Below are 25660 nucleotides of genomic sequence, written 5' to 3' on the forward strand. Positions count from 1 at the left end.
CTACATCTGCGAGCATAATGCATATCTGAGGGAGTTTTGGGGCAATTTCTTAACTCTTACTGCATCTGAAGGAAGTTGGTGAGTGTCCCATAATCCAGGTATTGACATTGTGTGCCTGGAAATATGGAGGTCAGAAAATGTAGTGAGGTAAAGAGAAACTGTACTCTTTGGACTGAAGTCACTGTTGAGGTAGGCTTTTAATTCTGAGCACAAGGATTTTAAAAAGAGTTAAGAATGACCCACCCTCTGCGGTGGGTGGTGGAGAACCACCTGAAACTCCTTAGTGGCTGAAACTCCTTAGTTAATGGATAGTATCAAGAAAACTTACATGTGGTTATTACTTTTTTCTTAAGTTTGTAAACTTCAGTTGAACCACGATGCAATGGAGAGACTGCACGTGCTAGGAAAAAAATTTATTTTTACAAGAGTATTCCAGGTAAAAACATAGCGTACAAAGTAAATACGTTAACAAATTTCTTGTGTTTCAAATTCTTACTCTCTGAAAGGAATAATTAAGGTGTCTTCTGGTCAGTGGAACAGTATGTTCCTAGGAAAGAAGGGCTACACTTGATACATCACTGGACAGGAGCAGCACAGGGGTACAGAGACATTTTCAGAAAATGGAAGTTGGATATCGTTGGTAGAAGTTAACCTAAAGAAGACAGAAAGAGAAAGAATGCTGACCTTTGTTTCTCCTTCAGCTCCATACCATCACCTGAATGGTCACTTTTCATAAGTTATTTCTGCTTCCAGTTAACATTCCCAGCCCTACTCTATCTCCCACTAATTTTATAAATTTATTGTTTTACTTTGGTGTAGAAGTCACAAACAAAATTTTAAGAACAGAATACAGTTTTAATATATTACTGAAGTGCATAAGGTCATTCAAATCAAGAGTCCTGGGCATCTGCAAACTGATATGGCTGTATTGCTAAAAAGCAAGGATAATCCCCAAAGTTTTTGTATTAAACAACCATGTAGAATCACAGTAATGTATGTGTGTGTGTGTGTCTGTGTGTGTGTGTGTGTGTGTGTGTGGTTTGTTTTGTGCACGTGCATTTTTGCGCACGTGTTTTTGTGCATGTTCTTAGTTACAGTGAGCCTCTGGAAGACATAAATATTGACAGGTAAATGTTTCTGTCAGCTGATAGTTTTAGCAGTCACATAATTCTTCCTTTGATGTCTTGGGTCAGTGAAATCATAGTACCATCAGGGTTTTGTAGGAGATATATTCAAAGTGTTTCTCTGTGATCTTTCCTGCAAACAGAAACAGCAGTAAAAGCTATTACTCTGTTGTTATGAAAGAGTATCTGTGCATTCTTGACTACTCCAAATAGAGTAATTTTTTAGTTACTGGAAGAGCACAACTGTGGCTAGAGATAGAGCTGCCACAACAACTACTGGAGAATTACAGGGAAGATCCACAGTGCAATCACATTCTTTTGGCTATTGGCATGTTACACTGGAAATAATGCTGGAGGTCAGTTACCAGAACAATACTGTGTGATGTGCTGCATATTCATATACCTTCTTATATTAAGCCATCAGTTCTCTAAACAGCACTGAGGGGCCTTAAGCCGTTCAGTGTTTAACATCAGACATCGTAATATACCATAATGCATTTTTGAGAGAAAACAGTAATAACACTTCTCAAAGGCTCTTAGAAAAGGTACATTCTTTATTTATTTATTTATTTTTTAAAAATATTTATTTATTTATTTTGCTCTAGGGCTCGACTCCTGTTCCTGCTGAACTGAGCCAGTGTGTAAAATCAGAACTGATATCAGCTCAGTAGGCACCGGAGGACGGGTCCATCAACAGCCTGGAACAGCAGCAGCTGTAAGTGGCAGCTCCAGTGGAAAACAAGCATTTCCTGCAAACAACACACAATGCTAAGCTACAACTGTAGAGAGATCATGACAGCATGCACTAAAGACAAGACTATGAAGCAAAGCTTATGGGCAATTCTAGTTCAAACTTACAAGCATTTATTTCCTCTTACCTTTAAAAAAGCATGATAACTAAATTACTGGAGACAATGCTTTTTTTCACAATCAGACCAAGAATTTAAGGAGCACTGTTTAATCTCAAATAAGTAAAGAGTTTTTGGTCCTCCACATCACCTCTACCTGTTATCTTCAATAGACTGTGTCTCACAGGCACTCTTATTGTCAGTCTGCCCATTCAGCAGCAATCACACAGCCATCAAACACCCCCTTCCCCCATGCAGGCTGACATTAAGCGAAGTCTCTTCACCCCTTCTCTTCAGGTGCAGAACTTAGCCACTGTGAACAAAGAGGGAAACAATCACTGTTCACCAATCAGCTAAGCTCTGCACCTTGCCAGAGAGGTCTCTGTCTCAGGATAGTTCATCAGATGATGTTCTTCTGTGAAGTGCTGCTTTCCTCTTTTTTAGTTGGTTTGCTTGTTTTTTTAATGGATAGAGAGGATTCCACACTGGGCACAGGTCAGATAGTTACGGTGAGTTTCATACTTAGGAGCCGCAGTCATGGCTATGTGGTAATCCCTGGCAATGTGATTTTAATCTTAAGTCACAAATCATCATGCCAGGAACCCAAACAGCCACAACATTAAAAGAAAGCTGTGCTGTCGCAGAGAATGTTGCTCTCATAGCAGTATCTTTAGCTTCTATGTTACAGCTCCCCACAGACTTCTAGTCTGCCTCAAAAGTCAAATAGGGAATTCTATACATTGGTAACACATCCACCCCTTGTAATTTTCCTGTGCTAGATACTTACCATCAGAAGCCTGTGGAAATTTAAATTTTTACTACTGAAGAAACCATAGGGAGACAGTTCCTAGTACAGCAGCAACAAGAACAAACTGCATCTCCATGTTTCTGCCTTCAGACATTTGAAAGCATCTACAAGATTAAAAATTATTGAACGTAACTCAAGTTCCTGTGGGTTCTCAAAAATCAGGAGCAGAAAAGGAAGTCACTTAGCTCTACCTGATTTACAAGCCAAACCTCCTACCCCATAATTTTTACCCTGGCACTCTGTAGTCTAATCCACCTTTCCCAAAAAGTTTCCTTGGCAGACACACTTCTTATGTGTACAGAAGAACACCATTTGTGCATAAAAACCCCTTGTTTTCATGCTATCTATCTGCAGGATTTCATATAAATAAACACCACAAATTCAAGTGGAACTTGCTATCAAGTTCTGCTATATGCACAGGCAGGCTCGAACAGTTCTCTGCTTGGTACCAATGAGAAAATGATAATTTTGCTAAATTTTATGCCTGAACCTTGATACCACAAATCAGCTGTAAAGTTATGTGAGCAACCAAGGCAATCAGTCTTCAGATGAGTGATAATCATCAAGCAAAAATCTGAGGTATGCTGTACTCGAAGAGACCTTCATACCAATCCTAGTTTGTTATGTGTTAAACATACGTGTACAAATACTGTAAGGTTACCTCCAGCTACTTTAATAGACTGAAAAATTGAGATTATATTAAAAATTTAACAGTTTATAGCCTGCAGCAACCTTACTTCACAAATATTTCTTACAATTCTGCATTTTCTCTGGTGATTCCTCCCATAATTTTAGAAACAAGCTGGATTATCTATGATATTAACCAGCTTCTTCATTTAAGGCCACTCTTACCTCATAATTAGTCTTCAAAGGCCTCACTACACTTAACACACGAAAACATTTGAATTATCAGCTTCTTCTTACATGATGCAGATTGGCTTCCAACTGCACGGCTTTGTACTTCCAGTGTGGGCTCAGATTAATTTCAAAGACTGTGCTATCATCAACTTGCAGCTTTGTTAAAACATAAATGCTCCTTGCACAATTGCAATTTCTGTAATCAGAATTAAGAATTCAGAATGGCAAACAATGGCAGGTGGAGCCTGGGCTTCTCCAGCCATTCCAGCTCACAGCTGCCTCTTGTACAGTCAGTTATAAAGTCTTAGTGCCTAGACAAATCTAACTCAATGCACAAGTGGTTGGGCTTCAAATAAAACCAAAATCAACTCAGCAAGATATTTAGCAAGAGTTACTTCTCAAGGTAAGCAGCCATAAATTGTATGGCATGCCAAAGTTCACTGTGTTTAGTGAGCTCTGCATATTCTGTCTGTGTGAGGGAAACCCAGGGTGTTGAATTTAAAAAGAAAAATCACCTCTTCAGAATAACATCTCTGCCACCACTTTGGCTGAGGATGCATCCATATGGTCTCGTGCTGCAGCAAAGCATTTACGTGCAAGTTCTTGCTGTTTTGCATCTTCATTCACCATTAATTCACCATAGAGATACACACCCATTGCCTGAAAGAAGAACATAACACACAAGGATCCTAACACCAGTAACGACTAGTTAGCTGGTTTTGTTCCACTGACCCCCTAGTATTCATTTAATTCAAAACAAAACAAAAAAGACAATACAAAACACAAAACATACATTGTTTTCTCTGGATCTCTATAGCCTGGGGATGGTTGTCTATATGTTGTACTGAATATGTAGGGACAGAATATTAATATGGGGTGCATGTTATGTCATGACAAGAAAATTATTTCTCACTCCATTTTTTCTTACCACTTCTGAAGTAGAAATCTGTTTTCATTTATCCATGGCCCAAAATATTTCCAAATGCCCCTTATGAAAACAGCTTGTCCTTCCCTCAACAGGATACGGATTTTCTTTCCAATTGGAATGCTTCCATACACACATATGAATAAAGAGCTCACCAGCTGAAACAGTCCACTCTAAAATTCCCATTTGGCAGTTCTTGTAACTGGACATCAACCGAACACAGTCGGGTCTATGTTTCAGACTCTTTTCTTTACATATTGCTGAACATGCACAAATTCTGGTTGGGTCATAAGGCAGCCTTTTCCTAACTACTTCTTCTGGACATAGCATCTAACAAGAAAGATAACAAGGCCTCTGGGAGTGAGGTTTGACAGCATGTAGCAAAGCACTGTTGAACTTAATGGGAAACACGTTGGGGATTGCTGGTTTTTTTCTGATGACAATTTTTTCACCTAAATATGGGAATTCAGTAAGTGTTAAGCTGTACTTATCAAAACAGATTAGACACATGACAAAGTATTAGCAGCTCAGCTATACCGGCTTTTACAGTTCTGCTTAGTGTTTGGACAGTTGCTGGAAAAGAAAATTTTGGATTGCACTAAAAAAACATAATTTTTAATACTATTCCTCACAACTGGCTAGTAAGCCTTTAAAAAAAAAGGGATTCCCAGAGTGGCAGACACCTGCCAAACACCTTGCCAATCCACTAAGCATGCTCTCTTCCATCCAGAGACCCAAGAACTCAGATTTCTAGGGCTTACAGCTGCACCAGGGTCTGGAAGCCACAACAGGCATGGACACAGCCTTAGACCTCAGTTCCCACTGCTGTCATAAAGAATTTCAAAATGCTGAAATTTTGTTACAAATATCAATTACCTTCCATACCCCGTATTAATAATTTTTCCCCAAGCCCAAGCATTAATGTACAATAAAAATACTGGGGTTTATGTTCCTGAAAATTATTATTTAAGTAGTAATTATTATTATTTAAATTATTATTCAAGTAGTCACATTTGCATTTTTCCCAAACTTTAAAAAAGCCAAGTCTTTCATGATCAGTAAGGACATGAAACTGCTCTGATCTAAGCAGTAATCACTTGAGGTTTTGCCATAAACTATATGCACTGCTGTAGTAAGTGAAATTAAAGATATTGAAGAATGCATTTTAAAAGTTGCATAAATTACTTCCCTGCACTGCAGAAAACATTAATCTTTGTTTGGAGTAATATCTGTTCCAAATATAATGTAATTCAATATGTTTGGTTTTATGAACTCAACAATTTCCAGCCCCTCCCCTCTTCAGGCTTCTGCTGGTGGTTATCTTCATTCTTTCATAGGATTAGAATACACACAATATATATTACTCCTTATTTCCATAAGAAACTCTGGTTTGTGTTTGGTTTGGTTTTGGATTTTTTTTTAAGTAAAGAGCTTGCCAGGAAGTCTGAGGCCTGTTTATTGGCTGAGATATAAATAGGAGGTATACTTCAGAGCTGGAAGAAAGCGGATGAGACTGCAAGAAGTTCATTGTTCTGTTGTGACAAAATGTATTTGCCTGAAAGCACAAAACCTCATTGGCTGTAACTGGAGTTGTTCATTATCAACATAAAAGGCAAAACATTAATATCTTGCCTGGACTTTGACATATCTTGTAACATTCTCTACTTTTTTACATACATTTTAAATACATAATAGTCATCCCAGGCAGCAAATGCCTTTATTTTATAGAGTTGATCATTAATAGAAATAAACAAAAGTGAAACAGGAAGAGTAAGGCAGACATATAATTACAACTGAAACTTATTAATAGCCTAACTAAAAGCCATAGTGAAGACAGCATGTATAGCCAGTCTTTTAACACCTTCAAAATCTTTGGGTATCTTTTTCTGTACTGTGGACAGGGCTGCATTCTCTAGATTTATATCACTGTGCTATGCTTCTCCTTGATGTTGTCTTAAAGCAAGTTACCTAAGCACTGACTGCTTTGCACGTAGCTCATATCATCAGCATTTACAGCTAGACTTGGACTTCTCATTCTTGAAAGGGAACCAATGATGAGAAGTACCTTACTAGTATCATTGCTGCCTCTGGCTTGCAAAAATGAAAGTGGGAATATATACTATTTCACTACTTGCCAAAAGATTAGCATGCTTGGGGGGGCTGAATAACCTTAGATGGCTTCCTTAAGCTACAGGGTTTAAGGGACAAAGGCAAAAACCAAATACACATTTGAGTTCTTGAAAAACTGCCAGAAGAAAATATATTAATAATAATTTTTTATTTCATACCATAAAGTTGATAATTTTGAAAATGCTAATTAAATGTAACTGACCTGATCCTCTCTGAGAAATTTTGCAACATCTCCATACCCAGGAACGTACTTGTATTTAACAACAAGTTCACACCATCGATGACGAACCTTTGGGAAGAGAGAAAATATTAGGGAAAAAAAAAATGTGTGAGTGTTTATAAACAGTACATCTCTAACCAGTTTGGTCTGGTCATTGTTGTTGGCTTTGGGTGTTTTGGTGGGTTCCCTTTCTCCAGTAACCAGGCAGATGCCTCTTGATACTGATTGGTAAGCTGCGCAGAGGTGCAGGGGAATTCAGAGACCCAGAACACCCAAAGACAAACTCCTGATTCTACATTAGTAAACTATCCAAGATCCAGGCACAGATCTGCAGCATCTTCGTCTCCATTGATCCCAATCTTGACTTTTTTTCCTGCAAGTTAGGCTAGAGTTTATTCTTGGAAGGATGAGGGGGAGGAGAATTAGCATTGCATACATCTCGAAGAGCCACAAGATACAATTGATCATTTCCCCTACATAAATCTATCATCCAAGTGATATAAAGGTTTAAATGTACCAATGCTAAATCAATCCTAAAGGCATAAGATTTACATATAAACTTTACAGAGTTAAATCAAGCTGCCAACCGGTCACCAGTGGTGTTCTGTGTAGCTCAGTTTTGGGGCCAATCCTGTTCAGTATCTTCATTAATGATCTAGAGGAGGGGATTGAGGGCTTTCTCAGTAAGTTTGCAGATGACGCTACGCTGGGTGGGAGTGTTGATCTGCTTAAGGGCAGAAAGATTCTGCAAAGAGACCTGGACAGGCAGGGCCAGTGGGCCAAGGTCAATAAAACCAAGTGCCAGGTCTTGCACTTTGTTCACAACAATCCCATGAACGATTACAGGCTTAGGAAGGAGTGGCTGGAAAGCTCCTCAGCAGAAAAGGACCTGGGGGTGTTGGTCAACAGCCAGCTGAATATGAGACAGCAGTGCCCAGGTGACCAGAAAGCCAAGAGAATCCTGGCTTTTATCAGGAATGGTGTGGCCAGCAGGAGAAGGGAAGGGATTGTGGCCCTGTACTCAGTATTGGTGAGGCTTCACCTCCTGCCCATGAACCAGCTTGTCCCTAGTGTGCCTTTCCTTGTGCAACCACAATAGCTGCATGGAGAGCAGAACAGAAGTTCTCTTCATGAAGGCGTTCATGTGGTACTACTTCCTCACACAATAATGTTGTCTGTGTCTGCCTTACATTTGTATCATGGCCTGATCATCTGAACCCAACAGCTTTGGAAAACCCAGAACAAATCAAGGAGTGCCCATTCCCTTAACTGCTCCATCCTCCATAGGTTTCTGTTCTTGGCAAACAATCTCCCTTCAAATAGTTTAAAAGATAAAGATTTATTTGTCAAGTGAGATATGAGACAGCATGCACTTTCCTTTCTCTTTTGCTTTTTACCTTTCTTTCCCAAGGCAAATACAAATCATAGCACATTCCCAGATATGAAATGCTGTTCCTTGGCCATCTGGGGCAGGGAGTGCCATGACTGCTATCCTCAGATTACACCTTCACCTCCTGTTTTCCAAAAAAGTCCTCAATGCTCTCGCAGCACAGCAAACTGGAGCTCATCCTACTGTTACTGAAATACCTGTGGAACCAGCAAGGTGCTTGGTCCTGCCAGCTTCCCCTCATCTCATATGAGACCCCAGCAAGATGAGCACAGAAAGCAAGTGCAAGAGAAGCAGGGGGTGATCTGCACAGTGCTGGCTCTTCATTCTTCACTGCACACACAACATACTGGTGACTCTCCTGCCCCATATGCAGTGCAGCATATAGATGTCCTTGGGTTACACAAGCTGCATCTAACACAAATGCAGCCATCTCTCAAATACATACACTACAAAGGAAGTAATTTTTCTCGTATAATCCATGCCCTGGGCTGACACCGCAAACATGAAAATTTTATTCACATAAGAGAGGGATGGAAAAAAAAAATCAGTTCCCAAAGCCTCTCCCAGTGTTTAGAACAGGAAAAGTAAAATGGGCCCCACAGCTTCACAGCCTAATTAATGAGTCATGTGAACAGGAACTTTTAACAGACCAGTCTGAAAAGGAAATTTTTAAAACTAAGGCTCTTCTAGGACTGAACTAACCATACTGCATCCTGTCTATGCTCTTCTTGGCTTTTCTGTTCCTTCCAGGAGCAAATACTCAATGGCAAAAATTAGAATTCAAGTCAGCTCTCCCAGTTTTCTCTCCACACCACAAACAATATAAACTAAACCTGAAAAGTAATTTACAGCAATCCTTCCTGTTACTGTTGGCAGAGAGCACATGTGACTTGGGATCTGAAGCAACACCTGTAATCACCTTCACCCCCAAATGCTCTCACTGGTTTGGCAGCTGCAGAGGCCCTTGTGCCAAAGTTGGAAACTCAGTTTATTTTCTTAGCCTCCAATTACAGGCTGAGAGCTGTCCTTCTGAGCCCATGACTGACAGCTATTAGTCCTGAGGATGGGGAGAGGTGGCTTGGGGAGCAATAGAGGTTTGCTGGGACATCAGGTTCCTCATGGATGGATCCTCATGGTCTAGAATTTGTTCTTTCCTCCTGTACTGCTTTTGCAGCTGGTGCTGATGCACCCACTAACAGCATTTTGAGCTAAGCAATGAGTTATGAGTTTTAAGTTATGAGTTTTGCAAGATCCTACCTGTATTAGTAGTGTATTTCTAAGGCACAGCTTGGTGGCAGGAAGATATTGAGACACGCACTGTTTTGGGTACAACATTTGGAAGCCAGCTCATGTTTCCATACATGTCTTGAAGTGATGCTACTGTCAGCAGAGAGTCCCAAATTTAGGAGCAGTAGACTATACAAATAATTCCAGTGGACTCAAATTAAATTTAATTTCCTTTTAAGAAAAATATACAGTATTGCATATTATTATTTGCAACTCAAACATTCCCTGTATTCTGGCAATGCAGTAGATGCTGAAAAACCAAAACTATGCTGTCTTAGCCTGTTTTCAGAGAATGCAAGCTGTTGCATGAGATTATTTAACTGAGATAAGTATTTCTGCATAATCTCCTCATAATCCAGCTTTAAGACAGCCCCTTTGCTTTAGCAGCCTGGGCCAAGACCATTTGGGAAACGATGCTTGAAGCTGACTGACTTAACCCATCTAATGCACCAAATATGCAGCTTGACCTTCAAAAGAAAATGTCCCAGGGGCATACCTAAGAAATAATATTTTTAAACTATGTTTAACAGGTCTCAAATTGAAGTGATAATATTTATTTTTCTGACCCTGATGATACGTTACTTTGTCTCATCTGTATTATTCTCCCCTGCCACACACAAATAATCAGACAAGCCTAAAATAAACATCCTCACAGAAAGCCTTGTGTGTTATATTGTAATGACCTAGCTTGTTACAGTTCTCAATCACTTGTATGCAAGCAAAAAATAAATATTTTACTTCTGAGGTCTACAAGCAAGATTTGGAAAATAAGTAATTTAAACCATGCTTTTATTAAAGGGAGGAAAAAAGCTAGAGTTTAATAAGCTTTTGGTCTGCAAAATAGGAGACTAGCTTGAGGGAAAATGAGTACATTTTGCTAATAGCTGGATCCAATTTAAAAGGCGCCATGAGACAACAAATCTAAATCACTGAACAAAAGCGACTTACTCAGAGATCTTAGAAAATGGGGTAATTTGAAAGGCAGTAAGAGCTATTGTCCAACAAAATGAAACCTTAATTAAAGGTACGCATATGTGATCTTTATAAAACGTGGGTTCAGAGTCTTATTGAAAAAAATTATGCGAACAATTTGAATCCTAAATGTTAATTAAAGAGTCTCAGAGGCCAAACTCCCACATCTAACTTGCAGAGGAAAAAATAATTAAAAAATTCTCTCAAAAAAACAAGCTATGCTACTACATTAGTTTTAATTAACAAAAAGGAAGCTGGTATCTCCAGAGCACCAGGATGTTGCTCTGTTCCAACTGAAAGCATTTAACTCCAGTTTCTTCCCAGCTACACATAAATTGCATTCAAATATCAGATCATTTTCCTATATAATTAAGGAACAATGCTGCATGTTACAGGGCAATATCTGGACTAAACCCCATGTTTTACAACTGCTTAACATGGAAGAATTAAGAGTTTAGAAATTCCCAGTTTTACGATGCATTTAATGATCTATTTTTTTCCTTTAATCTTAGCTGAAATAGTTACTTTTTAATACACCAGCCAGGTTGCATCAGTCAGTTTTCATTCTGCATAGTCTGAATTTCTAACGGGCATTCCTATCTTCTCTGCCACAATATCTTAGCATGCAAGTTTGTTTTCATGAACATCTACCCAAGTAAGATGATCAGGGATGCAGAAGTAGCTCAGAAGGAGCAATAGAACAGACGTGTGTGTTACAACTGTGCTGACAGAGTATCAGTTTGGCAATCTGAAAATGTGTACTCCATAGCCAGAAACCTACTGGATGAAAGCAGAATGGATTCATCATTCTGACAAGGATTCTGTAACTGTGATTATTGTGTATGCCAAGGGTTTCTCAGGAGACTGAGCAAAGAGGCTAACATCTTAAATGAGCTTGTATTTTGGACCAAAACCTGCTGGACTTTCATAGCATAATTCGTCTATCATGTATCATAGCACTTTCCCTGACAATCAGTCTGAAAGTGCCTTGAGAAATGACTTGAAAATGTGCAATACAAATCCTCACTTAAATGCAGACAGTGTTTGCCATAAAAATGACACTTTTGAGGCCATTATCTTTAAAAAAAAAAGAAGAGTAAACTTATTTGGCCTTGACAACAGAGCAGGGCCAAAGAAACCCTGGACTAAATAGAGTGTTTTTCCTGAGATGCTAACAGTGCCAAGGTATAATTAACGCTATTTCTTGCAGTCCCGTGCAGTCTCTTCAATGTTACGGTCAAAATCATGGAAAAAATTCAGATTTTAAAAATGCTTTGTTAGTCATTCTCATGCTGCATTTTGAGTACTGGGAGGAACTGTTTTTCAGTGGGGACAGAGACAGCTGGACCCAAGGCTGATTGAGTTAATTGAGACTCATCATTATCTGCATTGGACATCACTGACTGTACAGGCAGCACCAGGCCAGTTCCTGCCACCTTGGGCAACATCCTTTCCCTATGTGCATCCCACTGGGTATCTTGCCAATTGAAAACCCAGTAAAACATAGCGTGGTCATTCAGGAAATTCTAAGGTAATAAAAAGCCGGCTAATAAAACTGAATTTTGTCAGGACATAATTGTCATGCTGGGGAGAACTATGCAGAGATGTAAATAACTTTAAAACCCAGAGTGTGAAGTGGTCATTAAAAAGCAACATAAAATCTGATTTTAGCCGGATACCAGACTGTGGATTTTGGTACTACCGGTAGCAGTATTCTACTTACTTAATTAATTTTATGCTTTCTGACCTGCATGTCTCCATAGATCAAGCAATTCCACCCCACAACGAGGGCTGGCAACAAGGGAGGCAGTCTTGCAAGCCCTATCTCTCTGTTCTCCACTCAACATCATTGATGGAACGCTGTAGGCAGAGTTCAAGAAGCAGCTGCCTCCACTTGATAACAGATGTTGTACTATCAAGCTTTTAGAAAACAAATTCTCTAGTTTGATCCATGGCAGACAGTGGTACAACCAGCAGCATTTATTTGCACCTGTAACTGCCCAAGTGACCCAGCAGGTCAGGCAGCAAGCTCCCATAGCTCTGCAAGCCTCAGTTAGCAATAGGTGCAGGCTTGAACCTTCTCACCACTAGAAATGTGATTTATGGGAATGTAATTCCTTTCCATCCTTCACCTCCACTCCAGTTTCTGGTTTACCATTCACTTATTTCCATGTAGTACAATTGAACCTTGATGTTAAAAAGTTTCTGAGCACCACAGCCTTGCTTAGGAGCAACATGATCAGATCCCCTGTCTCCAGACAGTGAACATATGACTCCACTTCTAGCTCCAAATAAAACATATGCTTCTCTACAGACAGCATGCAGACTCTTTCCTACGTGAGCATGCAGAAGCCCAGGAATCACAAATGTGTAGGAAATGCTGTGTAGGAAAGCCCAAGTGGAGTGGAGGGCATCCCTGCTGCTCTCTGTGATCAGAAAGGCATAGCAACTGAATGGCAGCATTTCAGGACAAGATTCACTCCTGGCAATGAAGCACATGCTGAGGTCTTGTTTGGAAAAGACAAATGCCCTTTTTTTCCCACCTCAGATTTGCAAACAGCTCCCAATTAGAGACCAGACACTTTTCTCCCTATGTATGTGGTTTCCATCTGTGATCACTGACAAGAGACTAAGAAGCTGTGTCTAATCCTTCTTCAAAGGTGGCACAGGCAGTCTCTCTCTTCTGGTGTCAAAGCTGCCACTATGAATAAGTAACTCAGTTAGGACACCTAATCCTGTAACCCCATTGCTCCTCAGCCTGCCTGTCCTTACCACATCTCACAGGAGACAGGCACACAACAGGATCTGGTCTCCAGTTTTTGTTCCTCTTCCACAGCAAACCAACAAAGTGATGACAGAACAGTGACCTACAGCAGAGCTGGCTGAGCCACCAGCACCAAGGTAGTGTGGCTGCTTCAGCCATATGCTGGGAGATCACATCCCTGACTGTGCCCAAAGGCTTCTCTCCCCCTGTTCCCATCTGCACCCCCTGTGCTGGGGGGAGCAGCTCCCATATCACGGTGCATGTGAGGTAAGGAAATGTTTAACACAGCATGTGAACTCACTCAATTTGAAAAACAACTCCTTTAAAAATAGGCCTTAATTAAAAACATAAATACACTACTTATACTGGAACCAAATGTTTTCCCATTCCCCTGCCTGTGCAGTACTGCCTGTTCAGCACGCTGGGGCGTTAGCACTGCTCACAGCTTGAAGCAAGATGGAAATGGCTTAAAAGACATCATCAGCTGCCTTTTTAACAATTTCTATGGAGATGTGTGCTAAGTTTTGCTTTGCTGTAGTGCTGCTGGCTCTCAGGAACAGGGCTGCCTTCTGTCTGGCAGCAGAAGAAAGGCCTCTGCTGCCCCACAGGCCTCCCAGCACCCCCAGCACAGGGAGAGATGCTGGCATCCCAGCGGGGCTCTGAAGCAGAGGAGGTTGGATGCCAGCCCCACTGACAGTGGTTCTTGCCCTGCACCTGGTGCCTTCCCTGTCCCTGCTGGAGGGCTGGCAGCCTGCTCCCCCTGGGGCTTTGCTCCCACCCAACCTCCATCCCCACTTATCCCTTTTCCCATCGGGCTGCTCTGGTGAGGATGGCTGCACAAGCTGTGCACGTGGACAGTGTGCTGGCAAACTGGGAGATCCTGTACCTCAGAAGGAGAGGAAGGAATGCTAGGTCCTAGCTTCATGTCCAACCAATTTTAGCCTGCAGCCTCCACCAAGAAATACTGCAGGCCTGGCTGGAGAATAGGCACAGATCCCAGCTGAAACTTTATTCAAAATGTATTACCACAACTGCCTGCCCTGCTCATGTGCAACCACATCAATGTTCCTTCTGACACTGCACTGGAATGCCTACCTACAATAGCAGCTAAAATATCTCTGGTATCACTGCATGTTTTCTTTTTATATTAGCATTACTATTGATTAAAATACTTCTCATCACCAATGTCTCTCCAGGATGTCCCCAGACTGAGTCTGCCTGGCATTTTTATCCATGCAGTGTTTGTATGTGTATTCAACATGAGCTATTTATACATGCACACAAAAGTGTCCTGGACTTATAAACCCAACCTTTGTAGTGAGAAATAGCACAAAGTCTGAGGCATATATCTGAGGCAGAAATGCAAGTCTGAAGAGTATGGGAATGAGCACGCCAATTTTCTGTTATCAATTATTACTAAATTACAAATCCTGTTCTGCAAAAGGATGGGTTCCTGCAATATCAAGACAACAGTAAGGTATCCCCTTTGCTTATTACCCTTTCTCCATCACTCTACTTCTACCTCCTCCCTCTTGTAACTAGGGGCAAAAAAGTACCTTCCTTTTTCTTTGGTCTCCCACAGTGACAGTGGTCCAAACACTTGTGATTTCCAAGCAAGAATATCATCACAGACACAATTTGGAGCTCCATATGAAATGAGACTCAAATTCCAGGCAATGAACAATGCAGTTGCCATTTTTTTCCACAGCTTAGGTTACAGCCAGTCTACAGTGCCCATGGTCACATCCTTACAACTTTGCATAGTTTAAAACTTGTCTTCCAATTTTCAAAACAATCAGATGCAAGATTTTAAAGCTAAAGACAAAGGCCTTTGACATCACTCTCTCTCTCACACATACCTTCCCTCATTCTTAAGTGAAATATATATTGAGTTTATAAACTCAGAAGAAACACACTCATTCCTCTTTTTTTCCTTGCTGCCAAAAATGCAGTGACTGTCACTGTGGAGGATGATGCTCACCCCATGAGGAACACAACAAAACTCCTCTCCAGGATACTGCAACCCAAAAAGCATTTAAATGGCACAGAGTTGAAAGGAGGAAAGCAGACTTTTACCCACACATTAGTAAGTCAGTGGCCCAGCTGTGGGTACAGATCTGTGTGGCTAAGGTAATGATGTCAGAACTAGCTATCGTTAGTAGTTTTGAACTGTCCTGTGTCATGCACTATTTAGACTTCACAAGTTTATGGAATAACTTACTTTTTCAAACTCTGTGGTGCTATCCAGGCATAACCTGCATCTGCAGTCAGCCTTCATACAGGAATAAGAAGTACTAGATGAGCTGTTTGGATTTAGCCTCAGAATCAGTTTATTTTAAATAAAAAGTATCTTCAGATTTTTTTTTCATAGTTAAAAACAAAACAAACAAACAAAAAAAACACACCCCAAAAAGCCCCCACAAAGGAAAAAGATGCACCACACATGCACAAAAACGCTCACAGGCCTAAGAAAAAACAAAAAAACACCCGTAATGCTGACAGCTAGGAACTTTTGTTTGTATTTTTAAAACTACATTCTCCTTAACATCCTGATTGCTGTGTCATTGATGTCATATATATGCAAACAGGGTAAGCTTTTAAATATCATGACAAGGCAGGTGGTTTGTATTACAGTTCTAGTTTTGTATTGCTCTACATACAAATACTCTATAAAATTTCATATAAAGCAATTGTATTCAATTCAGAACAGCTTTGGGACTGACTTCAGAAACCCAGAGGACTCCAACACTTCATTCATCTTTCCAGACAATATGACATAGAAAAGCAGGAACAATCCCTTCCTCCATTGATTCTTTGGATAAACAGCAAAAAACCCCAACCCAGTTCCATATTTGGTTCCCTCTTACCATCAGCTACCCCATTCTGCAAGTGCAACTAAGTTGCTGAGGTGCCTGATAAGGAGGAAACTAAGCCTCAAAACCAGTTAGAAAAATAAGGGGTGATAAGTAAACAGCAGTAGTATGACCAGTCAGGGACTTGGAAACTCCTATTAATGGCACCCAGCAATGAGTGAGATCACTTGGAACAAACTTGTTGCTGTTGGCTCCTGGATGATGAGGAACTGGGAGTGCTGACTGGTGCAAAGCTATTTCCAGTGCTCCATAAATCTCACACTCTGATTATGCCCTTAGAAAGCTAATGCTGATGGAGGTATTTTCTGTTCTTCTGAAGTGGCTAGAAAAGCCCCCATACTTCACTTGCAGCAATAAAATAAACCCAAATTATAGCTACTTGAGATTCTCCTTCAGTCAGTCTCAGAACTTCATCTCAAAACATCCACTCAAGTTACAAAACCCACATGAGCAAGAGTCAGTACCAGGGGACAACTCCCACTGCTCTTACTGGAACTGTTTTTCAGTCATCCTGTTCCAGTTTTCTTCGCCTCACTCTGAATTTTAGGCCTCATATTTGGGAAGCAAGTACCATATTCCTAGAGGCTACACTTTTCAATTTCACTGAGGAAAAGTCCAACTCCATCAAGTGCACGTTTGTAAAACCCATAGTGGTAACACCAGTACCATCTGGAACAAAGCACCCACAAACTGCATTTAGATGCAATACAAGTAAGAATATGGAACAAGCTGCAAACACAGAACATACCAAGATCTCAGAGGACCTTTTGACAAATGGCTGCTGTTCCAGCCAATGGGTTTCCTTTGTAGGAGTTAGGAATAGTCTACTATACTCTGGAATGAGCCCCTTTACTAGTGAAAGTGGGAAATATTTTATATGACAGTGATACACTTCTTGCTATTATTTGCCAGGGGAAGTGTAAGAAAAGCACAAGGAAAATAAAATGAGTATTTCTGTGAGGATGATTGTGAAAAGCATCACCCTAAGAACAGTACAGAGATTTCACTTCATAAAAACTTGGTTTTCTTCTCTCTTCTTTCTTTTCCATTTGATGAATCAATCACTCCAGTAATAGCTAGGTATACAAGCCTCAAATCTGATTTATTCCAGAAACAAGTTTGGCATGCAGGCTGACTGTTTTATAGAGCTTTTTCCAAGCTCTTCATTCCTAAACACTAAATTGCTAATTGTAATTCAATTACAAATAAAAGATCTTTTCAAGGTAATCTTACCTATGCTCCAATGCCAAATTAATTCTCTGAATATAATTTTAAGAAAGGAAACGTCAAGTGAAATTTATTTTGCATCCATGAAAAATTTTCACAGCTGCTTTTTAAGTCCTGCACAACATACTCTCATACACGAAATAAGCCATTTCCTCCTGACTTGAGTTTAAATTGGATAGTAATCTGCATGTTTAAATATGGAATAAGTACCTAAACTGTTTTTACTTTTGGAGAAACAAAGAAGTCTTGTAATCACTTATTTTATCTTACCTTACAGGACAGTAATGTCTTGTAACATGGTCATTCATTAGGCTGTTACCTTGTTCATTTGATCTGAATCAGTGGCTCACACCAACAGTGACACAGGTTTAGGAAAACAAGATTGTGTATCTCCTTGTTCAGTTGCAATGCCAGTATCTGATACATCACTATCTTTTGGTCCATAGTCTAGTGAAGGAGGACTGGCAAGCCTGTGGAGGAGGTGTTTGTAGTACATTGCTAATTTCATTCAAAAGCAGGAGGCTGGTCCTGAGCCCCTGCCCCCCGGGAGTACGAGCTGACGTGCTTGAGGATGTGCTGAAAGGAAAGCTCACCAAGTGCCTTGCCTGCCTGTGAGCATGGACTGACTTTTCCCAAGCAGTTACCTTGTCCCACCCCATTTTACAGTGTACTCTGCAGAGCTCTGTTCCCTAAGGGTGCCTTCCAAATGCTCAGCCACAAGCAGCAGGACAGCCGTGCAAGAACATGCTCAGCTCAATGCAGTCACCATCAGAGGAGAAGCAGCAAGACAGATAATTGCATTGTAATTCGTTTGCACGTCCATGTCTACTGTTTTTTCCCAGGCTAGGAAAGATCAGTGAATCAGTTATTTCATCCTAAATGAGATTTTCACCACTTTTAGGAAGCTGAGCACCTTATATGGTTTGCATTAGCGTGGCTGGATTTTTGTCAGTGGAATAAGATTCCACCACTTTATAGCTTCAGTGTAGCAGGCAGACCTCATGCACAATGAAGCAGTTGTGTGAGAGTGGCTTTATGCCACCCACGTGACAGACGATATTGTGATCTTAATTCTTTTTACGCACATTTTCTGCAGAAACAGTTATAGGCTCTCCTCTCTCCCCAGAATATACCATATTATGATTCTGAATACAGAGAAAGCATTATGTAAGCAAAGAACATTCCAGCCAACTTGCTAAGACAAGGAAAAATAACAAGGCAACTTTCCATATGCTGTACAGGCAAGAGATCTTAAAAAAAGCGCTGCCTGGAATAGGAAAGAAACAAAAGCTAACTGTATGAGAAGTATGGAGAAATACACCACAAATCTTTCTGCTCAATCCAAATTTTGTATTTTTTTTTCACCAGGTCTTAAATGATTCAGCAACAAGTAAAACAAACTTGCAAAACCGGAAACCTTTCATGTAGGCCAACTCTCCACACTCTGTCAGATGCTAGATATTGAATAAATCAAATATCTGCATAAAATGGCCACCTCAGAAAGAAAGAAGCAAAGCAAAACCAGGCACAGACCCACTTTTAACTCTATGATTCCACTGCACTGTCTGATGGCAACTGTAGCTGCTTTATAACATATTCCACTTCTCAGTCAGCTGAAATTCCAGCTGGACTTTGCCATCTTCAGACTGCAGCCAGGAACTATGTTGTGTTGCTAAGGAAATCCAATGAAGGACACAGCTTGAGCTCTTAATCAACATTTAAATTCCAGGCAAAGGCTGACTCATGCATGCTCCTCTTCTGGCTGCTACAAAGCAATCAAAACAAGGCAGATAAACTGCTGCAAACCCTCTTCTCCTTTCTGAAGTAAGGTGTGCCCTTACATTGTTAAGACTGGGTATGCATGGGGTAACAAGTGGTCAGGAGTACCAAATCATGTTATTAGCAGCCTTCACAGAGGACAGAACTGCACGTGGCCGTGGGCAGGCATTGTCAGGTTCATTCTGTTTTACAACAAATGCACTGAACTTTACAGTCAAGATAAAGATGCTTCAGAAACAGATTAAAAAGCTTCAAGAATCAAGAACCAGGATTTCTCACGCTGCACTTCTCATGCTGCACATTGTAGAACAATGTGACTGCCAACAAAGAGCTCTCTTGAAGCATTTGTGAAACTCAGGATACAGAGCCATCTTACACAGGCTTCTGAGTGAATGAACTCTGAAGTAACTCAAAGAAAAAACAAGCCTGATGCACAGGTATCCCACGCCCAGTCAACCAGGCTCAAAAAACCTTGGCCAATGTTTCCACAATACTTTTGCATTGTTGGCTTTGGTGTGGTGCTTCAGTGCCAGAATGCTACTGGACTCAAGTATTCATACAGAACATTCAGGTCCTTTAAAAATTAGCAGATAGTAGAGTAGTTCTGTACTGAGTGTATCCCAACAGTAAAATGCACAGACATGGTGCATGGTCCATGCCTGGTCTGTCTCTTTTACTCCCTCCAACACATTTACCTGATGAGGTGAGATTATTGAAATCCCCCTTTTTTTTTTCCATATAAGTATTACCAAGCATGGAAAAATCTTGCTCTCACAACAGTACACAGCAGCACGTACACATGTTACTCTTTACACTCCCTCTGATGTTGTAGGGAGGCCTACAAGTAGGCAACTACAGTAGGTATAGGGAAAGCCTTCCAAGTCCTAAGTGCAGACAACATTTTAGTGTACAATTTTTAAGACCATGCTTTGCTGAAAATGCAAAAATCTCATACTTCTTTGTGTACCACTTTCACATAGTACTGGCCATACATTGCTAATGCCCACCAGAAGACTGCTGTGAATTTAGATATCATTTGTCATAAATAACAAAGAAAAGAACTTCTTGGTTCTTAGCTTTCTGCTGCTCAATGAAACACAGCTGACACCACTTCCAAAAACTCCTGAATAAAAGCTTTGATGTGGACAGTTTTCTTTTCTTACTGGCCTGCCTGCAATATTTTATGCCTGTATTTTTAATGATCCATTTCTGATGCTTAGTTACTGAGAACATTTGAACTCCACCATCACAACAGGAATACTGTAAGTTATTAATGTCTTCACAAATCAAATCTAGACAAGAGCAGCTCATCTATCATCAGGCTTATCAGGCTTGGGATGTGGTTCTGTGTCCCTTGGTCACAACAAAAATCCACTGTGCACATACTAGAGAAAAAGGCACGGGAATTCCTTCCCATAGGCCTTTGAAGGCACATAACCTAAAATTCCCTTTAAAGAGCTGTAGGTGTCTGGCATCTGATGACTGGTAAAATGCTAATGTTATCTTTGTTGTACTTCTCAATGTCTGCAAAGTCTTTGGTTTCACCTTGTAAAATAAAATGGGAATTATGCTCCTTTCACTGAGGTTATAATCTTGCATTTGTTTGTTTGTTTTTTTTAAGAAAAAATTCTCACAGATCACTTCTGTGCTTTTATAGGATACCACAAGAAGGAAATAAAGTATGGAAGTGGAGACTAAGGAAAAACCTGAGAAACCAGAGCTCATGGCCTGTTGCTTATAGTTCATATGCATAAACTAGCTATCTCAAAGCTATTGCTTTGATCTATCTCCCTATTAATTCGTCTTCCCATTAAAGAACTACTTAAATTTCACTGGTATTCAGATGCGATTAAAATATATTCTAATACCTATAAATAGAAATGTTGGTTTGAGTACTTACTAAAACAAATCTGGCTTCTGGGATCCTGAATCGATCAAAGAGTAAAAAGGTGCAGTAAACAGCAATGGTCGAATGATGCCCATTTTTTCCCTGAGGAATGGCTAGGCCTGTGTTTTATTGATTTTTAACCAATTAATTTTTGGATTCCAATGTGTTTATAAAAGTCCATCCAGTAACTTCAGCATAAGAGTAATAAGAAAGATTTTGTTCTTGCCTTTGATTTTATTTATTGCCATAAAGTTCCAATTATAACAGGGTAAGTCATGCACACCGACTTTCTGCCGCCTTCACAGTAGTTTTTAATTAAAAAAAAAGAGTCAAATGTCATGTTATGTTTACTGTGCTCCTCCACTGCAAGTTAGTTTGATCATATGCTACTCCATAGCTAACCCTTGCTTATATATAAATCTACACGTTCATTATTTTCATGGCTGGCTCCATCTTCTTATTCTCCTCCTGAATACTGCACCCTCTAGGCAAAGACTCATTGCAATGGTGCTTTCAGCCACAAGTTCTGCTCTGCCTTATTTGTCACAACTTTCCCATCTTGAGAAATCCATGGGATGCTACAAAATACGCAGTGATGCTGTGTGGTAATAAGGATTTACTGGTTTGCTCCCCAGAGACATTAAGCTCTTCAGAGTTGGGATGCTCATATGTGCCTGTGATGGGGAAACTACATTTACAATATGACATAAAAGTGTTTTCCTCCGGGACTGCTAATATCCCTGGCACTTACTAGAAGGAACTGTAAAGAACTGATTCCCCCTTAACCTCATGTCCAAAACCAGAACATGCTATACTCTCTGGAAAGCAGACTTCTAAATCCTGAGTGAGACTTCAGAGCAGCCACAGAGGAACAATATGGGCTGACCACAGGGAAGAATAATTTTAGACAGACAATATAACAAACATGCATGCATCTGGGGACAATACACATAACAAAAATGAACTGGGCTCTAATAGACTATCACAATGACACAGTGTGAAATTATTAGTTGAAGATAATTACCTCAGCATCCTGCTTCTGGATCTGGTATGTTTTCTTTAAGCACTGCAGTATTCTGGGACACAACGTCTTCTCCTCCAAGAGAGACTCCAGAAGTAAGACTAGCTGGTCAGGGAGAAGCTAAAAGGAAAATAAACTCCACATATGAATAAGATCTCTACTGAGTGAGCGCTTAAATAGAAACAAATGAGAGAGCAAGACTGTGATCATCTGTGTACTTCCAGCATGTGCTTGAAATACAACAAAACTTCTACCTAGTTCTGAAAAATACGAGGGTTTACATGTATGTGTTCTGAAATACTCTTTGTGCAGCTCAGTTAAGACTTATTTTCCATGTTTTTCATTACTACAGTTAGATTAGATCTAAACCATGTTTATCTTATTGAAATATAACCACAGCTTATTAAGCAAGATTTTTATGGCATATATATACTAAGTAATTCAATTTTCTTTAGCCTTGGAAGGAATAAAGCCATAATAATTTACAGTGTATAGCTTCAAGAATCATCCAGACATCAGAACGTACAATTTTTAGGAGTAGCATTTTTATCTGTTATGTGAGCAATTCTATGATATTCTTACAGTGAGCAAAGAAACAACACAAATAAGTGACCAAAAAGTCTGATGTAGCAGTGCTTAAGTGCTCTGTTTAATAGGCTTATGAGATGAACAAACAATTAACTCAAACGGAGCTCAGAGATAAATTACTTCAACTGCCAGGAAACATCTATTGGAAATTGAGGCTTCAGGGTGATCAGTCAGAAGTTTCTCATATGTCCCAAAGATTTCTCCACTACTCATAATTGTGGGACACCAAAAGAGGTAGAAGGAAGGGAGGCAAAAAGTGAATTTAAGCTTTTCAACACAAAAAGAAACGATCACTGTTCACTCACACCTGCTGCTCTCCAGCCAGAACAATGAAAATAAAAATATCCTGTTACTTTAACACAACTTCCAGCTTTTATCACATTTGGCGATGCTGCCCATGTGCTCCTCTGCTGTATCAAAGTGCTGAGCAGGTAGGAAATGAAGTTAGCTCTTCCAAAAATACACCCCACAGCAGGGATGTTTGTGTGAACTGAACAAATCTGGACCCCTGATCTTAGACAGCAAGTTCATGAAGTTATCAAGGATCTCCTGATAAATCTTGATCTGTAAAATATCATGATTAATAGCCAACTAACTATGAAAAAAGGAAGGTTTTTTTCCTGTTTCAGTATGACATTATTTAGCATCATTACCTGAATCAGAATAAAGAAGAAACAGTTATCTCCAGGATTTTAATGCTTTGGTTCCCTTGCATTTTTATTTCCTTCCATTTCTTCATTATGGAAGTTTTACTCCTGGAGACTGAAAAAGCCTCACATCTTACTATCTATTAATGAACATTTTCTAAGCAATAACAAGGCCTGCCAGCAAAATTGATTTGTCAAAAATAGTCAAACATTTAAAAATATTGAGTAAGTCAATTTCAGGACAGCTACTAAAATGCCAGCTTGAATGTTTATTGCACAATCCAACATCAGCTGCCTGGAGGATGGTGAGACACACTAAAACTAGCATAGACAGCCAGTTGAAGGAGGTGATTCTCCCCCTCTTCTCTTGTGAGACCCCACCTGGAGTACTGTGTCCAGTTTTAGAGTCCCCAACATAAGAAGGACATAGAGATTCTGGAACACGCCCAGAGGAGACCTACAAAAATGATCAGAGGGTTGGAACAACTGTGAAGCCAGGCTGAGGAAGTTGGGGTTGTTCAGCCTGGAGAAGGCTCTGAGGTGACTTTATAGCAACCTTCCAATGTCTGAAGGGGCCTATAAGAAAGCTGGCGTAGGGCTTTTTACACAGGTGTGTAGTGAGAGGACAAGGAGAAATGGTTTAAGACTTGAAGAGGGGAGATTCTGGTTAGGCATTAGGAAGCAATTCTTTAATTTGAGGGTGGTGAGATGCTGGCACAGGTTGCCCAAGGAAGTTGTGGCTGGGTTGGATGGGCCTTGAGCAACCTGATTTGTAGAAGGTGACCCTGCCCATGGGGGGTTCAAACCTGCAGATGATCTTTAAGGTCCCTTCCAACTCAAACCATTCTGTGATTCTATGACAGAATGAAACAGAGTACGCCTACAGGAAGGGCTTCTGCTTGGAGACTGAATTAATTCTGAACACTTACAAAATCTGAAATATTGCAGAACAACACACAGAGCTAGTTAACTAGTGAATCAGAAAGCATTTTCTGCTAAATATAAAGATAGCAGAACAATACTTAATTTGTAGAAACTGTAGAACAGTTGCATGAATATGTGAGTTCAGAACATCAGAGCTAATATTTTATAAGATACCTCCATCATAGTTGCTATAGATTCACCCACAGAAAACTATTGTTAAAGATAACATTACAGAATCTCACTGAAGCCAACAAGAGTACACCAGCAGAAATAATAGCTATGTCCTTAATTTACCTCAGTCTAGCATTGCATTATGGGTGAAGAGTTTTTGGAATTACAGATTAAACTCTTACTGGTTTATGTTTGAGACAGCAGAGAAAAAAAAAATAAAGAAATCTGAGACCATGGCTTTGTTGTTTTCCCATCTTCCAGCTGCCTGAAATGAGACTTTGTATACCAGTTTCCAGCTCAGGGATTTAATTCAAGCCCAGAGCAAGCGGTGGCTGAGAGGGTGAGGGCACCAGCAGAAGAAATTCTGACGGACCTGGTACCGAAGCAGCACAGTGGGTGCAGGTATTACATGTTGTTCTCCCACTACTTTTGAAACAAAATAAAAGAAGGCACTCCCTTTTCTTACCTTTTCCTTTTCATAAAAGAGGCTCTGCCTAAGAGAGAAAAACTATCCTAAGCAAAGAGGAAGACGAGCTGTCTGCAGTTTCATGACAGAGATTGCTACATAACTCTTCTGAGGGATTTAGAAATCTTTTCTCCCAATACAGCAATATGAATAACGCTAGCTCCAAAGCAACCTTTTAACTGTTATAAACAAAATTCATAAAATTGCACTCTAATTTTCAGTCAAAAAAACCCACACTCCATTATTTTTCATTTTCTCTACTACTGTTTGTCTCACCCACCTGCTACTTCTCATCTTTCACACCATGAGAATTGTTTGGGGTACACACTGTCAATTTTCCATTTGTTTGCCTTATGCTTAATATAAACAGGCCCCTGCTTTTAAGTGCTAACAAAACACAAATGCTGGAGAAAACAGAAATTAGAATTCTTTTGTGGCATTATGGAAGCATTTTCCTTTACAGCAACTCATATTTTGCGAGTATCCAGTGAATATCTAGCATCTATGTATATGCAATTATTAAAGTACATTACTTCAATCAGGAACTGTGATGAGTACAAAGAAATAGTTTTCATTATGACAATGATTGCTACAAGAGCATGTATTTATATTGTCAAGTAGATAGCTCCCAACCTGGGCTTCCTGCATGGAAATTATACTACTTTTCCCAGGCTTCCCCCTCCCCCACTGGCAAGTACTGACACTAAAAAGAGGGAACAAATTAGTATGTTGCAATCAAGCACACCCAGA

The 25660-nt window shown here is 40.0% G+C and overlaps 1 protein-coding gene across 1 annotated transcript in view; it reads right to left on the reverse strand.

Moving 5' to 3' along the window:
- Positions 1–398: 398 nt before the first annotated feature.
- Positions 399–25660, reverse strand: part of AOPEP (aminopeptidase O (putative)) — a 171684-nt gene continuing 146422 nt past the window's right edge. Inside the window, exons 14-17 of the mRNA XM_030467251.1 lie at positions 22118–22234; positions 6896–6982; positions 4154–4298; positions 399–1257 (exon numbers count right to left, since the gene is read on the reverse strand). Coding sequence (XP_030323111.1) covers positions 4158–4298; positions 6896–6982; positions 22118–22234 — 345 coding nt within the window. The 3' untranslated portion in view covers positions 399–1257; positions 4154–4157. The remainder of the gene's footprint in view (positions 1258–4153; positions 4299–6895; positions 6983–22117; positions 22235–25660) is intronic.

Source organism: Calypte anna, chromosome Z (assembly GCF_003957555.1).
Source record: "Calypte anna isolate BGI_N300 chromosome Z, bCalAnn1_v1.p, whole genome shotgun sequence".
Classification (NCBI taxonomy): Eukaryota; Metazoa; Chordata; class Aves; order Apodiformes; family Trochilidae; genus Calypte; species Calypte anna.